This window comes from Amphiprion ocellaris, chromosome 8 (genome assembly GCF_022539595.1).
Source record: "Amphiprion ocellaris isolate individual 3 ecotype Okinawa chromosome 8, ASM2253959v1, whole genome shotgun sequence".
Lineage (NCBI taxonomy): Eukaryota > Metazoa > Chordata > Actinopteri > Pomacentridae > Amphiprion > Amphiprion ocellaris.
The window spans coordinates 24,481,943-24,499,796 of NC_072773.1; the positions used below are offsets into that span (position 1 = coordinate 24,481,943).

At 40.2% G+C, this 17,854-nt stretch overlaps 2 protein-coding genes across 2 annotated transcripts; one reads left to right on the forward strand and one right to left on the reverse strand.

Moving 5' to 3' along the window:
* The first annotated feature begins 436 nt into the window (after positions 1-436).
* On the forward strand, positions 437-10,518 carry LOC111588739 (ninjurin-1). Its single transcript, XM_023299275.3, has 4 exons — positions 437-543; positions 5,415-5,652; positions 8,226-8,382; positions 9,883-10,518. Exons 1-3 carry the CDS (start codon positions 505-507, stop codon positions 8,366-8,368), a joined length of 420 nt encoding a protein of 139 aa, XP_023155043.3. The 5' UTR covers positions 437-504; the 3' UTR covers positions 8,369-8,382; positions 9,883-10,518.
* On the reverse strand, positions 10,512-16,506 carry LOC111588735 (caspase recruitment domain-containing protein 19-like). Its single transcript, XM_023299270.3, has 6 exons — positions 16,298-16,506; positions 14,651-14,796; positions 14,382-14,538; positions 12,886-12,960; positions 11,484-11,549; positions 10,512-11,331 (listed from the first exon to the last, which is right to left on the reverse strand). The coding sequence occupies exons 1-6, from the start codon at positions 16,302-16,304 to the stop codon at positions 11,216-11,218; spliced, it is 567 nt and encodes a 188-aa protein (XP_023155038.2). The 5' UTR covers positions 16,305-16,506; the 3' UTR covers positions 10,512-11,215.
* Positions 16,507-17,854: the final 1,348 nt, after the last annotated feature.

The window sequence follows — 17,854 nt, forward strand, 5'->3', positions numbered from 1 at the left end:
CACCACATGGTGGCGCAATACCTACCAGTTTTGACTATGTGAAGCACTGGCCAATGGGGAAGCAGTCTTCCAAGTTACGGTGTTGTAGCATAAATGCTTTTCGAGCTAATCTTATTTTTTCAGCATGTGTCAAAATTTCTCATAGACTGCCATAGAAAAATTTTTTAAAAATAAAATGCAATCTACCATTGCAGATATATGTACCAAAAGTCATAGCACTCTATTCCCAAAAAGGTTTGATATTTTAGCTTTGGAACCATGTATCTTAAACATTTAGGAGGCGTAGCAAACTGAAAAAAATGTGAACAAAAGATGCAAAATATCCTAACAAATGTGCAGCAGAACAATAGCAGGATTGCAATTTCTACATGTGCATCTGTTCCTCTATCTTTAGGCTACATGCCTGCAGGTCCCAGCCTTTCATCCCACACGACAGCACTCTTGCAGCTCAGTTTCTCAGAGCTGCAGCCTGCAGCTGAGGCGCGGCAGCCTGCACATGGGAAAATGATGAACAGCAGCAGCAACAGGGGAAGTAGGACCGAGGTAAGATATTTGAAACCATTTTTCAACAAGGAAATAGATACATTTCCGCAGTGTATCACACTGGGCGGCAAACGTTGCCAGTTTTTGAAGCAGTACAAGCAGATTGGTCTTGTAAAATGCACAGCTCAGGAGTATATTCTTGTTGCAATGCTGCTCAGCCTAAGAGTTTCCTTTTCTTACTTTCTAGCAAACAGTTATACAGACGAGTGGAGAGCAAGTAAATTACTAAATTCAATGCAGTACAATTACAATTAATGTTGTTAAGCTTACAATGCTACTGAGAGTTTTTAGGCGTTGTAAAATTTTAAATTTAAAATATCCAACCCCATTTTCATGCAGCTTTTATACCTTTTCTCATATTTCACATTATCTACATGAAAAGGGGAAACTGTGTGATCCTGCAGTATAAAAGGGTGCAGAGTGGGACAGATTACGTGTCCACGCAGGGACAAGTCAATACACCAAAACATTTCAACCGAGATCTCCATGTCTGCTGCAGGCATGCTGGGTCAGATGACAGTCTGGTCCAGCTGAGGAGTGAAGTATTGTTGGCACCTGAGTGACCTCATAAATAATGAATGAACTCCTTTGTTTCCACGTCACTGGCTTAAATGCACACATAAAACAGATACACACACCAAGTTTTACTTTCACATAATGTCATCCTACTTCATGTCACTAGACTGTTGTGAGACAACTGTAAAGCTTACAGTGTTTATTATGGTTTACGAGGCAATTGAAATTGCCATTTGACAAGTACTTACAACATACTGTAATTCAGAGCTATATGTAGCCACAGCATCCCTTTTTACAGGGCAAGGAAATGGACTTCACTTTGTCATCTCCACAGTCACTGTCTTAATAGCCGCCATTTAATTTCAGATAGATGTGTTTGTGCGATTGAGGAACAAGGGAGGAGGAAGAGAGGCCCTGGCAGCTGGGGATAGTTCCTTGTGACTGTCAGAGCTCAGCCAGCGGATGCAAAATGTAATACCATCACACTCGATAAAATGAGCAATTGATCTCATTTACAATGAGTGTCCCACCAGTGCAGATCAATAAGAATGGAATCAATCCATCATTGTTTTGTGGAGTGACGATTTTATGTGGACTGTCCACAAGCTTTTGATATCTGTGTCTGCGCTACAGTAAAATCTAAGTCTTCTGAGTATGTCACCACCACATTAGTGTCCTTTTTATCTGTTATTCTGACAATCAGTTGCTTTTTTAACACAGCTGTCTCTGGAATGAGAAGATCTTTCCTTCTCTAAGTGCCATAGACCACACTCACAAGCAGCCATGTTTGCTTTGCACTGTGCAAGGCTGTAAAACTAAAAGCTCTACAGAGAATCATGGAAATTAGATTTACAGTTGGGTCGATCCTCATCTGGAGGAGGGCCAGAGTTTGAGGTGAGTGAGAGAGGAAGGCTGCTGATAGGACATGATGGATGGAAAGCGAAGAAGTGCTTATGTATGGGGGAAAAAAAAGGAAGGGAAACACAGACCCATGCAGTTACGGAGTTGATTTGTTTTTTCATCATATTGCTGAGCTGCAGCAAGTTCACTTAATTAAATAAGTAATGAAGGCAGGCTCTCACCATGTCTGAAGTCTCTCGCATTGCTGCTGCAAAGAGCTTTGTACATGTCAGATATAGGGCTTAACGGCACGGTGCAATAGTCGTGGTATACTCTCCCAGTCACTGACATGCAGGTATTTAGCTTACCGTAATCAGTTAGTGTGATGACGTGGGAAAAGGGGAAAAGTTTAGGATTACATGCGAAAGTTGAATGAGTTCATTTCTTTTTCTTGGAAGTCGGCCAATACCTGAGTTGGCCTTTGAACATGCAGTGAAAAATTTGCTAACAGGTGTAAGATTTGGGTTCATTCTCAGGTTTTTCGAAACTGCAGCCTTCCCAGAGTTGTGGCAGCATATTGACCTGCAACTAGAGAGGGAATAAGAACGCCTGTCTATGACAGATGCAACTTTATTCTTTCAGGAATGCAAGGGTAGTGAATGTAAGGAAATAATCTTTGATTGGTTTTTTAGCCCTCTCTATTCCACAATGCAAAAAAAGTTCCTATATAAATAAATTACTGAATATCTTATTTCCTTTCCCTTAGCCACACACTGTAATATTGGTAACCTGATCCAATTCTGCAGAAAGCTGGATATGTTAAATATTACTACATGAATCCATTTGTTATTCCACTGTGACACATAACAGAGTTAATACAATTTCAAACAGCTTTTTAAAAAAATCTCTCACTGTCTTCCCTCCCTTCTCACTTTCTCTCCCTTCAGCATGTCCCCTGAGTCTAATTCAAACTAGAAGTGCTGTGTGAATAATTCATAACCAAAATAAGCACTGAAACCCAGAACCAATACAGAGCGATTGACTTAATGAGAACCTTTCTTTCCTTTTAGATAACAATAGATGTGGAATGGCTGGGTGACTGACAAGTGTTGTGTTTCTCTGGGAAACAAAAATCTGTACAAATATGCAAATGTGGGGTTTTTCTACCTTTTTTTCCACTTTGAAGTGTTATTCAAATGTAAACCTGGATCAGATGCATCCTATAACATGGGTCTTTGGTTGTGTAAAATGTTTTTTTCCTCCCCACATATAATATGACATGTCATGGCCTATATTCACAATTCTTTTGCTCTATATGTCTCCTCTGTTGTGATTGTTATTCTATATTTTTAGCCATATGATAGGGCTTTTGATGTTAGCATTTTCCTGTGATATACACAATACTAGATTATTAGTAAAACAGGGATTTTTTTTGTAAATATTTGCTGGTGATTTAATTTTCTAGACTTATTGACTCCATGTGTGCCACCTGTGATCTCACAACAAGAATTATCTCACTGTGGTCTGTTGACTCGGGGATAAAGGGCTGCCTTTGAAAGGCTTGTTGTCAGTGTTTGAGAGCAGAATGGCTGACCCAGACACGTCATGACAGCATGCCATTTGTGGCGTTTAGCAACAAATCACGGATACAAGGACACTACACCACACCACACCACACTACACTGCTTTCCAGGGGAATGCAGAGAAACATTTTTTGAGGAGCAGTTTAATTCCTTGTTATGAGTTGTACCATGAGGCATTATGGCATGCAGTGAAAAGATTTTGGGGAAAGTCCATGGAGATGGTTTACTGGATGCTGTCAGGATGTTTCCACACTGTTTGCATGAAGCTGTGCCAAATCATAAATTCTAAACTGATAGGGACACTGCCAGAAGTAGAACTAGGCTGGTGATGCTTGTAAACCAGTTCCTATAAAGCAATGTGGCTTATCAAGAGAATTAAACATAGCTTGTCCTGTAGTTATCACAAGACTGAGAAAAAAATCAACAAATAATTACTTGAACCAGGGTACAAGCTCTTTTCCAAACCACCAACCACACCTTCTGTACAGTTTGTACTTCCCCTTGTACATCACCTTAACTTATGGTAGCTGATTGTTGCGAATCTCCTAAAGACATTGTAATTCAGCTGTAGCCTTCCCAGTAGCAAATTAGAGGGTGCAGCTTCACATTTCTCTTTTTTTTTTGTCCATATCCCTGGAGTGAGAAGGAAGAGTTTGTACCAGCTCTGTGGTTTGGTTAATCTCTGACATACTAGGCTCTCTGCAGCTGCAGGGGTGTGTTGTGAGAAAAAGACAAGGTTTTGGTGCTGAGGAAGAGACTGCTGATTGTTTCATATTCGTAGAAAGTGTTACTGTTCAGGCTTTGGCCTTGACACCGCTTAAAAACAGTGCTGGTTCTCAGATGCTATCCGGGCCTGGTGGATGGTCATTCACCATCTGTTGTCCAAGATGTATTTTCATCATTTTAAATGAGAGCAATTTCTTATTTATCAGCAGCTGCAGACCAAGCACATCATTTTTTCCCCTATACGGTACAGAGTCCACTGGGATAAAGGGGATACACAGACTAAAACCAGGAATATCAAATCCTTGTTGCATAATCATCACCCACACAGGAATCAATAGGTTACAAAATTCAGAGTAAAACTAAGTCTGTTTATTTAAATGTATTTGGTTATCACCAGCTGATCTCATAGATGGGATATCTACTATTTCCTAAGTCCCTGCTCTATGCAATATGTAATATAACAAAAAACTGTGCAACAACTTATCTGTTCAAAATATGCAAAATATAATATAAAACATTGACACTCAGTAAAGTGAACTGCAGCCATAAAAAAGACTTACATGGTTTTCAACAGTCCAGTTCTGTAGCTAGCTCTGTAATCATACTTCAAGAGGCTGAAATATAAGCAGGATATGACTGAAGGGTCACTGTATCACTCTACACTGTGTTTATAGACACAAGGCAGTCAGTCATCACTGCTCTGATTTGAAAAGTCAACAAATACTGGAATAGAGCGCTGAGAGCACAGCGCAGGCTCACAGAAACAGTACAATATCCTCAGTGCTCGCTGACATCTGACACAAGCAAAGAACAAGAAAATGTGCAGACTGAATGCGATCATTTGAAACCATCGGCACAAACTGCAAATGCTGACTTGTTCATGTTCACCGTGTTTTAATGGGTGCGTTACCATTTTGTCAGTATCTCTTTGCTCTCCTAATGGCTCTGTTTTCAAAGGTCACTCTTCTGTAATGGCTGCCTGTTGTGCTAATTAGGTCAGAACGATAACCAGATCCTCACCATCAGTGCACAGGAAGCACAAAAATTACTGCTAGTCTCATCAACATGCCGCCCCGTTGCTCTGTTGGGAGAACAAAACGCAGCGCAGAGCACGCCTTTCTGTTTATTTCCCGGCATTCTTCTTTTGGGCCTTATCCCCTAGTCATAAACATTATCTCTGTGCCAATAGCTCTCTTCTCTCCCCAGGCTACCCATCCAGATGCTCGGCCCCGCAGCCCTGCTCCTCTGAACATGAACCACTACGCCAATAAGAAGAGCGCAGCTGAGAGCATGCTGGATGTGGCTCTGCTGATGGCCAATGCCTCCCAGCTGAAGGCGGTGCTGGATCAGGGGCCAAACTTCTCCCTTTACACCCCCACCATCACCCTAATTAGCATCTCCCTCTGTCTGCAAGTCACAGTTGGGATCCTGCTTATCTTCATAGGTGAGGGGAAAAAAAACACACTGCCTGAACCCTTCTGGTATGCCAGAGCCGTCTTTGTTGTCTGGAAAGCTTTACATCTCATAACCTCACCCGCCCTTCATGTTTCATCCCCTCCAACATGTCCTTTAGCCACATCAAACCCCACTATATTCCACCTTCCCCCACCTTTCCCCCCCAAAGCACCAATGTCAAGTACACTGACTCCTGACAAACAACCTATAACCAGCTCGGCTCTAGCTGTAACTATGGTAACCAGGCCTGACACCAGGTCAGAGTTCAATAGGTTCCAGTGCTGCTGTCAGCACTTGTGGGTGTCGAGGGAGGGAGGTGAATTCAATTCACTGCTGTGCATGTGTGTGAAGGTGTCAATATGTGTGCACATGCCTATTGTCTATGTACACGTCTTGGGATAAACTCAAATGACCAAAAAGAGAAAAAAAAAATAAATAAACATTTTGTGGTGGAAAGCAACAAATTACATTTACTCAAGCAATGTTCCGTTTTGGGGCACTTGGACTTTACTTCAATTTCCTGCTTCTTCATACTTCTCTACTACAATTCAGAGGCAAATACTGTACTTTTTAGTCCACTGATGATAAGATATTATAGATTAACATAAAAATCTATTGATTCCTAAAGCAAAGTTCATAAACTACCCACTAAACAATTCAGGTCCATTAACCAGCTTCAATATTAAAATGGTGAAAACATTGTTGCAGCAATAATTGTAATCCCAATTCCTGTATTCTAAAATGTGCCATTCTACATAATGTGTACTTTTATTTTTGGTGCTAAATTTATGACTTGTAACAGAGAATTTTTACACCACGCTACTTTTAGTTAAGTACAATATCTGAGTATTTTCTTTAAAGGTTCCCATCTGTTCATCCAGTGATTTTTTTTTTTTTCTCTTCCAGTGATTTTGGAGCATGTCTGCCTTTAACAGTCACATCTATGATTGCAAATAAATAGTAAATTGAGACGAGTTAGATTGAGATGGACCAGTGCAAACTGAATTGCAGTTCACTTTTCTCTGACAGGTTGAACAACAGGTTAGTGAACTTTAGCCAGGTCACACTGACTCACCTCAGCTCTAGCAAGATGAGTAAATAAAGGGAGGCTTATCAGGGCCGAGTACTTTTCAAATATAGAAAATAACTCCCTTTTTTTCTGTATCAATGACTGCAATAATCTAAAAATACTCAACTATGTATTGACTATTTTGGGGGTGTGTCAAAATGAATGTTTGGTGTATTTTCACACAAAAAGCATGAATGACTGCAACATTTTCCCAGTGAGTTGTGTATTTTAAAGGATCACGTGTCAGATAGAAGGCCAGACAGCATGTGAGTCATCTCGCATTCGTCGACCCTTTGACCCCCAGCCGTCCACCTAATCTTCGAACTCCAGCGCTACCCTGCAGCCCCCCTCGTCTCTGCCAGAATATCAAACACATCTCATTCTCGTCACTCTTTTCATTCCTCTTCCTTCATTTTCTTTGATTGTTCTGAACCCTGCTGGCCTCTCTGTCCGCCGCCCCTGTCATCCTCCCCTCCCTCTCCTGTGGATCCAGTTCTGCCTGATGCAGGCGGTGGTGCGTGATGTGAGCGGCCTACATACTGCTCCCACAACCCCACTCCTGCCTCCACCCGGGCAGATCACACACACACACACACACACACACACACACACACACACACACACACACACACACACACACACACACACACACACACACACACACACACACACACACACACACACACACCTTTAGTAATTACCCACAAATACACACATACATCATGTCCTTGTAGAGTCACAGCTGGTGAACACATACATTTCTGTGAAAAAGCTCTAATTTAAACATTATTCATGCACCAGTCACTGATGATGATGAAGATGACAACATTGTTACAATGTGTATTAGTTGTTTTTGTGTCATTTCTTTTAGATCAAGTGTCAGCAATGCACAGATGATGTGACACAGTGTTACATAGGAAATACCAGGTTCTCTCGATCAGTTTCTTCCCCTGTATTGTTCTGTGCGATTTGAATTAGATACTTGTTATTGGATCAACAATGTTGACTGAGACAGTATATTTGATGTACATGAAGATGAGCACAGACCATCGTTTAAGTGGTGTTATATTGTTAGTTTTTTAATGTATATATTGTATTTTTCATTGCAATCGCACTGTGTCTAATTGCCTGTTGAGTGAGGAAGTGTAAATCTGAATAACTGATTTGTATTTTTATATATATGTCTTTTATTATACTTCGGTATGAAATAGAGTTCAGCACAGATTTTATCAAATAAACACATAACAGGAAGACGCAACTGCAAAAATATAGACAATTTAATCTATGAGGGTTTTTAAGAAAGTTTTAAGAAAAGAGCTACTCATAGGATCACTCTAAACCTAGAATTAATATTGCATAGATTTGTGTTTGACAGTAAATATGCATGTCATAGCGAGTTGACTGGAGTCCCTAGATAAAGTAGATTGCTGATGTTTATTTAAACATTCACTGATTGTGTGTTTGCGTTTGATGTTTCCTGGTGTTGTCCGCAGTTCGATGGAATCTGAATGATGAGCAAAAACACTGGAGGCTGAACTTTATGGAAAACTTAGCCACAGGCCTGGTTTTTATCATCGTAGTCGTCAACATCTTCATCACAGCCTTTGGAGTCCACCGACCAAACCACAGCGACTGACCAAGAACAAGCAGGTATTCTTTCCATTTTTGCAAATCCCAAATGTTCTATATTGTTCCCTTCTTTCACTGCTCCTTTCTCTATTCAAACAGGTATTTTCTCTCCTGCTTAACTATGCAGTTTGCTCCTAAAGACATCCATGTAGTCAGCATGTTTTTGTTCCTCTCCTCTTCTGCCTGACCTTCACAATCCCCTACCTGACCTACAAACACACTGACCTCTCCAGGCGCTCAGAGAAATTTCCACCAGCAAACAGGTCAAACAAAATCCAACCGCTGGTAATTTACCAGAAATTCATTGTCCTGCACTCCTGCAGGCACACAGAAAAAACAACGAACAAAAGAGAAACAGTCGTACTGACAAAGGGGTCTGGTGTGTAAACAACACAACATTTGTTCCTGGTGGACAAACAGGAAAGTGGAGACAACAGCAGTCAAGCACATGTGACCTCATGCTGTCTGTCTACTTTTCTGTCCGCGAGTGACCCCAAGCACGAGCCAGACGCGAACGCACAACCACAGTCTCACACACAGAGCTAAGCACGCTTTAATTTTTAATTGCACTGATGACGTTTGAGCAGGATGACATGTTTTTCCGAGCAGGTCGGACCAGGAGGTTTGATGGGTCTGCTGAGCTCACGTGTGCAGAGCCGGGTGTGCCTCTTCTGCCTCAAAGCTCCAGCCCACCTCCACTGCTTTAACCTTAGGATCACATCTGTCCCCAACCACAGGCGTCAGGCCTAACATTCAATTATAACAATGTTTGGTTGTGCCATGAATCCCTCAGTTATGAGCAAAGCTGGACTGTGTCTGTGGTTCTGTGGACCAGCAGCAGCTGGTGAGTCAGAGTCAACAAGGCACAGACCCTAGCAGAACTACTTGTTAAAATGGAAGCCTTAATTAGACTGTGTTTCAGCAGTGTCACTGAAACCCCAATTAGAGTCGGAGCAAATGCTCATTTCATACAGTTCACTGCCTTATCGCAAGAATATAAAAGCAACTGGAGGCTGCTCCACACAATCATCAGCTAAAGGCCTGAATAATGCTCATATTCATAGAATTTCTTCAATGTGATTGTGACAAAGCACCTTTTCTCATGACAAACCAACGTCACAATCTTATCCTTTTCCTCCTCCACAACTATCTTTGGTCACCGTGGAAACAACCAGACCAGCAAGCAGGCAGATTGATGATACACACAGCTCCACTCAGGGCAGATCTGCAGACTGATATATATACATAATGTATATCTATGGCTCCTACTGTTCTGGCTCCATTCCACTTGTGAAGTTAAACAAACTGACTCTGTGGGGGTCGAACATCAGAGGATGCTAGTGATCAACGAGGAGTTTCAGTTTATGTGAAGCAACACTATTAATAGCCCTCTCGTGGGAATGTGGATGCCAGTAGACGAACTGAACAATCACTCTGGTGACATTTCCAACCCCTTTAGCACCTCCCCATCCCTCCTCTCCCTCTCCGACTCCCCTCTCTCATCTGTTGCTCTCTTTGCAGGGAAGACAGAGGCAGAAAAGCGTTGCTCAGTGCAGCAAATCCCCAGAGATGAGACATCTGAGCTCTCCTCCACAGCTGCACCTCATGTAACATCTCTGATGTGGCCATTTTCCATTACATTATTTAAGATGAGTATCAGAAAAGGAAATACATCCATAAGGGACTCAAATCTTTCCAGAGCAGTTAAACCAACAACCTTTAATGTAGCATTTTATTAAGATAACTCCTACTCATTCAATCAATTTCATTTTCATTATTAATTAATGAGGGCTGTCTCCTGGTTCTGACTGTCATTGTAAAAACGCACAAGAACATATTCCATCTTCCTTCATTCCTATATTTCAGTGTGCTGAATGAGGGAGCAGTGCCCTCTAGTGTATTTATTAATGCTGCTCAAACAATGAGATAAAGGCTTGAACATCAGCTCATTTCATGTTGACTGTATACAGACAATTGGGTCTGGTAGCAAACTAAACAGTGCCAGTATCGTACTGCTCATTACTGTGCATTTCCCCTTTGTGACTACACCACCATACAGTATTTGAAGATATTTAATTGTATGCAGATTTCTAAGAACATCTTTTTGACTTACTTGTCATAACAGAATAAAAATAATATGCAACCCAATGTTACGTTAATGTTTTGTGCTTTATTTCAGCAAAATGCAACAGTTTTTTTTTAGTAAGCAGATTTTCAACAGTCCATTTATCACAGTATTTCAAGGCACTGCACGTGGGTTAAGGTGCTGAAAATATCCGTTGTGCATTTAAGAAACTGTGTGTCAGAATGTGTTGTGCACTGTTAAATTCAAGTAGTGTGCTAAAGTCTGTGCAATAGTTCACCCACGCAGGTGTTTTTACTTGGGTGGCCTGAATAAAAGCTCTTCTCAGGACAGTGTTGGTGTGTACAAACTGCACTCGAGCTTTTTCATTTTTCTTTTGGCTGACAACTTAAACATTTCTTGAATGATATCTACTGAAGACTGACTCAATCTAAAGTAACTGAAAACACCTTTAAGTGTGCTGATACATTAAGTTATTAATATGCTGCATTTTAGTTAAAAATGTGAAATCTATACATGTGTACACATAAGAAATTAATCGAGACCCACACACAGGTAAAATGGGACAACAAAACACACTTTTTTTCATTTTAAGAGATGTCAGTTATGAGAATTTGTGACAGAATGAGTCACTTTCTGTTCTTTGTACACTTAAATTAGTACATTAATATGTGCAATTCCAGAAAAGCTATGGGTTTGGCACAGCAAAGAGGCAAATTTCATGGCTTGTTCTTCTTAAGAGCCCTAGTTCTTAAGCATTTCAGCACCTTATTATTTCTGCTTGCCAACCTCTGCATAGGAAACGAAAACATCTTTAGCGTCTTTACTAAATCTTGCCGCTGCAGAGCAGTGAAGAAACCCTCCGGTACATCTCAATGTTTCACCCTCTGTGTGTAGAAAAGGTGGCAAAAAAAGAGTTTCGGGAAATTTAAAGAGAGAGTGGTTTGAACATATTAACAGAGTCTTGATAGCCAAAATTTATTTGAATTGATCATGAACAATTAACTGGATGATTTTCTTGTCAATCTGTATGACTCACCTCCGTAATAGCAGAGAATTGCAATTCCAACCACAAAACTGAAACAACTCAGGAAGAACATCGGTCCTGCAGAAGGAAAGAAAAGATGTAAAGTTGTTATCATTAATGAGAAAAATCTATAAACACATGAATATGTGATCATCAGGCGGGAATATACATGTACACAGCAGAGCAGTGTCTATCTAAGCTATGATATAGACTAAAAAACTAAAGATAAACTGAAATATAAACTGATACACAGCAGGTCAGGATACATACAGTAGATGTTTTGTTGTTGGCAAGCTCAACAAATAATCATTTCTTTGTGCGACTGGTGATTAGGAGGCCATGTTTCGCTACATCACTCATGACCCATTTCCCTGCTGACACACCTTTGACCCCCTGGATGCCCCTGACTGTCCAGAGGAATGCAGTGCAGAGGAAGCTGCTTTGCACGTGAGCTTAACTGACCCACAAAGCCAGAGCCCTGGATGTAATGGGATGATGAATGGTGCAGCAGCACAGAGCAGTGGGGCCCACATTCTGATGCGAGGGGTTAAAAGGTTCAGCAGACAACTACGTTTGCTGAAGAACAAAGCTTAGTTGGGCTTAAGGGGCTTATCTGAGGATCAGCGAGGGGGTACAGAGGCACCCTGACACACACTCACACAAACTGTACCGCTAGCATATTTAGAAAAAAGAAAGAAAAACTCCCGAGTCGCCATGTAGCCAAATTAAACTTCTACAGCTGGAGTGTAATTACATTTAAGACATTTCTGGAGCAATATTTATAAATTATTATGTATTACAAGATTGCCCACGATTTTTACAAGTATATGTTTGTTTGGTTTTCCGGGTTTTAATTCATGATAGTGAATGATACAAAGTCAGTTTGCAGAGATGAGGCATCTAATCCATCACAGTGTTCATTTTGTTTGACTGTATTTGTGTTGCTTTTAAAGAAGAGCATAAAAGCAACAAAATAAATCAGCAGAACTTCGCATTTATGAGCTCTGTTGTTAGGGAAACAAATCAAATATATGATATGATCATAAAAGTTTAAAAACTTAAGTGTTCCTGAATGCACCAGAGAGGAAGCATATTAGTTCCTGCTCATGTCATCATGTTGCAGTATAAACTTGACAATAACTGCAGATGCAGGATTGCCTGCTGTGATAGATTACAGATTACAAGGAAGTTTAAATGTTTTTTAAACTGTCTCATGCTGTTCCAAAATAATAAAAAGTTCATAAAGCGCATTGCGGAGTACGACGAGAAAACCTTGGCTGAAACCAGGATCCTTTATATTACGCCAACAATTAAGGAAAACATGTCTGCAGTATTATTCAACCTAAAGCTATAAATTAAAAACAGAAAACTCATCTATTGTTCTGTTGAGATCAGCAGGGAGATGTTGATTTACCTCTGTCATTAAGGACGAATCGCTCATGATTTGACTTGACTGCCACATCATTAGTCTGTTGTAGATCAGCCATTTCTACAGAAACAGAAAGCAAAAGCGGTTAAAGAGAAACACCCACACTTTAAATAACAACCTGTCCAATGTCAGACCAGCTACTTGAACTGCAGCACACTGGCTTCTCTCTGCATCTTAAACAGGATAAACCGACACAAAGTCAGACAGGGAAATTACACAGCAGGGGAGCCACGATCAGAGGACACTACAGAAGCTGCTGGTGCGATTTGTCTAACCGCCTCACTTCAAGCAGATGGGACAAGAGGAGAGCTTGCATTTTTAAACATAATATAAGAAGAACATGTTGTTTTAAAGTATAGCTGAACTATTAAAGACAACCCAACATACGCTCTGAGATGAGCTTTTAGGGTTAAAACCGTCCGATAATGCATCAGTGTAATTACTTTAGCAACATGCACAAGATAATGATGAACCAACAGCTTTGAAAACCCACAGGATGATGTGTTTGAACACTGACGATACCACGCACATTTATTTTTGCATTTTCTAGTCACATGCCTTTCCACACTATTTTATTTTTTTTAACCCTCTGAACCCCAAAACCTGCTGGCAGGGTTGAAAGGCATGTGACCTTTTTAAAAATGACTACACTACCTAAATTATTAGAGTCAGAACCTGTAAAACTGGAATTATTGTCAGTTTTTCAACTTCCCAATGATCCCCAATGAACATTTTGTCTATGACGTCCTGTTCCACCTGGAAAAGGAACAGAATCTAAGTTTAAAATCGTGACATTTTGACAAAATAAGCTTTTTCTACATGTGTCATTTTAGAAATCACAAAAAAATAAACAATTTTGGACTAAGCAGATTCAGTACAAAAACAAAAATCTGCTCGGTGCAGAAGTGAAGCCATTAGTGGATGAGCTATGATCAACAGTTAAGTGAGAAAAAATTGGGGACTTTAAGCTAAATTGGGCTGAATTGCAGGCTGTTTTTCCACAGAGGAGATGGTAAACAGGTATGCAAACTAATCAAAAATGTAAGTATTCAAATTTCTATACTAGAACCTCCATTGTTTTTCCAGTGTTGGTAACAACTGTGGACATTTGGGAAAATGCTGTTAATATTAATTACAAGTTTTTTTCCCACTTGGAAAAAAAACAGCTTTGTTTTTTCTTTTTAATAATTTATAACAGTATAACTTTGTGATACAGCACAGAACACATTTTTGAGATTTCTCTACTTCTAGTCATGGTTGTGCTGTTCCCATAGAGGTGCAGTGAAACATAATCCCACATTCAGTAGGAATGAGACAGTAGCAAAAATGGCTACAAACTGCTTGGAGTTCAGAGGGTTAACTAAAGATAACTTCACTATCCGAGTCTGCAGGGGCCACATCTTTGAGAAGAGAGAGTCGTCACCTGCTTTGCAATCTCCAGCCAATATAAGGCCTGAGAAGCCCTGTTCTCTGTGTTTTACCTCTTCGTCTGATCCTGGTGGGCAGGCTGAAGTAGATGTCCTCAGCGTGGATGTGGAGTGCTCTGTAGAATTCAAGACATGCCTCCTCACCTCTTCTATGCAGATGATTCAGCAGCTCAGCTAAACGCACCTTCGTGGGCACGCTCAGGTTCCTGAACTACAGGGAGACAGAGGCTGCGCTGAATCACTGTACACATCTGTGCAATATGCTGTTGTGTAGCAGATTCGAGGGCAAAATGTGTGTTAAAGACTGTATTATCTGTAGTGACCCCGTGGGCCTCCTTGTCACTGAGTATCTGGGGGTAAATCCTGTTGAGCTGCAGCACCAGTCTATCAACCAGCTCGGTGTCCATCCTCTGATCTGAGCACAGGAACTGGGCGTCATTCTCCAGCTGCTCCTGGTAACCATCAGTATCTGGTAAAGGAAGATTAAAGACACAGTATTTAACAAAATGCACTCATCCCTGCAAACAAACTTTAACGCCTACATTGATTTCAAAGCTGTTGTGTGCCACGCCGTAGGTCAGAAACAGGTTACGACCCTGCAAAGTTAGAGCACGCCACAAAGCTCTACCTAAGGGCCTGTAGATTTTATGTCTAGCCTTAAGGAGTTTATTAGTAAGCTGGTCTTGGCTTCAGTCCTTGTCTGAAAATAAATTACTAAGAGGTTTATTCCCATTTAGAAAGGTGAAAGCAGTCGCTGCAAATTTGTCCATTTGGCAACACTTTATTTGAATGGCTTCTGCAGGTTATGCCAGTACTCAAAATCAGCTAACTATAGAGCCAAAATGACACAATGAGAGACAAGAGAGGGCCTGTGAGGTGTTAATGGTGTTGGCTCTGAGGCTGTATGTTGTTGCACTGCAGCCACATTGTCCTGCCAAATCACTGCTGATGTCCCTCCATCTTCACCTCAGAGAATAGTAGGGACATTACGGTGAAAACGAAGGCATATCCAAGGAAATATGCTGGTATTGGTCAGTTAGTTGGTGCATTTCCTGTGTTTAAAATAATATTTGACATGATAAAAAAAAAGATATATAATATATTCGCAGCTGATCAACATATAGGCAACTAATGATCTGTTCCACCTTTTGACAGAACATGAAATATCATGAAGTTAGGCTGCCTTTGTATGATGCAGTTATTCTTAGCATACGGTAGCTCTTTCAAAGTGCCAGATATTATTAAAAAAAATAAAACTCGCCAGTAACCACGTAGCCAAATGAACCTTCTGCAAATGGAGTCAAAAGACAGACCTAAGCCTTTTTTGGCTCATTAACTACTAATACTACATGTTTGTTTGTGTCTTCCTACTTTCTAGGTACAGATTTCAGTTCATGTAAGTATAACAGGGATTTAACAGGTAATCCAGTACAATGCCTATTTTGTTTGAGTGCATTTGTGTGGCAAAAAAGAATATAAAATAAATAAAAACATACAATCAGTGGCGATATCTTGCAACTTCACCTGTTTCAGCAAGAATAAGTTTAAAAAAAAAAACAAAAAACAACCTCATCCTACTCACCTAACTAGCCAGCAAATTACAAAATTTGAATGTGACCAACAGAATTGGGTGTTTTATTCTGCTTGACTAGAGTACTGAGTGGCTCTGAGCAGATTGGTAGTTCACAACAACAGGACAAACAGCTCCTCGCTTATTTATAGGCTGCATGTTTGGATAGAAAACAGTTCCATTTCACAGGGTGTTGAGCAACGCCCAGATATCTTTTCACATGAAGCCAGAGATATTCGATGTAATACCACATTGCTATAGCAACCACTCAACTTTCAGCTGCGAACCCTCAGCAACAAGTGTCCAACCCACACAGCTCAGCGGGCGACCGGAGACTTTCCTAGAAGTCACTGGAAATGCTCCACGGCGACACAAAACGTCTCAGCCTTCGTTCACAAACCTGCCATACTGACAACCGACCCGCTGCTTCCAACGGTGTGGCTCTCTGCTCTCCCCGGTGTGCGTGTCTCTGCTGCCGGGTTGCATCAGCGCGCTCGGCCGCTACGGAGCCACATGACGGAGGAACCGGACGGAACTGAACGGAGCTGACAGGAAGATTAACAGGAAGAGCTTCAGCTGTCTGCTGCAAACACCCAGCCACCGAGGCGTCGTTTGGCACTTTATTTTGTCACCTTTTGTACTATTTATGGGTCACTCCGGAATTGGAGGACATTTTCCGTCACACCCATCAAATTTCAAATAAACAAAATACTAAAACATGCAGCTGTTGTGTAAATTTACTTGTCCTGAGATCAAATCTATTAAAAAAAGAAGAAAAAAAATAGGGGGAAAAGGTTGTTGGAAAATATTTTTAAAAATACAAAATGTGTCTGGAGTTCCCCCTAAAATGCCATTTTAGGGGGAAGCTCAAATGTCCTCCAATTCTGGAATGACCCTTGTAGTAATAACTACACTGGGTCAGTTAGGCCTGGGAGTAATAATAATAACAATAATAATAAATACTAATACTAATGTGGGTGTTGAATACAATGGCAGTAGCTTTAAAGCCAAAGCTTTAAAGAACAGGGGTCGACCAACGACTTATTAATGAAATGGATTATTCTATTTTTCATTTGCATATATTGTTTTATTCATTTTAACTTGTTTTTTTAAGAACAAAAAAGTAGTTTAGCTATAAAATAAGTATAAGATAAATTGGCAAAATGGGACACGATAAATTTTGATATTAAAAAACAGAAATTAAAGAAGATAAGTTAATGTCAACATTTTGTAATCTTTAGAAAAATAATTAATACAGCAACATAATTGAAATACTTGTGTTAGCATTTATTTGCCCTTCTTGTACAATAGTAATAATAATAAAATATCTATCAGGCTTTTAAAGCTATTTTGTCCGCGACCACCAAATAGGCCTATTTATTCATTCATTTAAAAATATGTTTAATTTTTATCTAAATTATTAGATACTTGTTAGGAGGAGAGATGAAATAGCTACAAAAAGCTTGCTGGAGCTTTTATTGATGCGGTAATTTTTTCTAATGCTCTGCTTGGTTTACTTCCAGCTGTTAACATATTTAAGAGAAAATACATTTAATTCAGTTTATATTTCTTTTAACACAGCATGTATTTTGTGATTCTCAATCACCTTTTTCCTCCCAAAGTGACTGAGAGCTTTTACTTGGGGGAGACTAAAGGAGAAGAGAACTGATTCATAGCAATTCAGATACAGAACCGCATTCCATTACAAAACAAATTGGAATGAAGTGGTGAATATTTCTTTTTAGATTTTCATTGGTGTGACACTGAGATCAAGAGTCACTGTACCTGCAGTCACATCCACTTCTAAGATGTTACTCTGTGTGAACTGTTTGTCTTAATCAAATCATTTTTCAACAACACATAAACACTGGTTTGGGATGTGTTACGCTTAACTGTCCCAACTTGCCAGGTGTCCCATTTGAACAATACTCACCCCCTAATGTTTTGCTGCTCATAG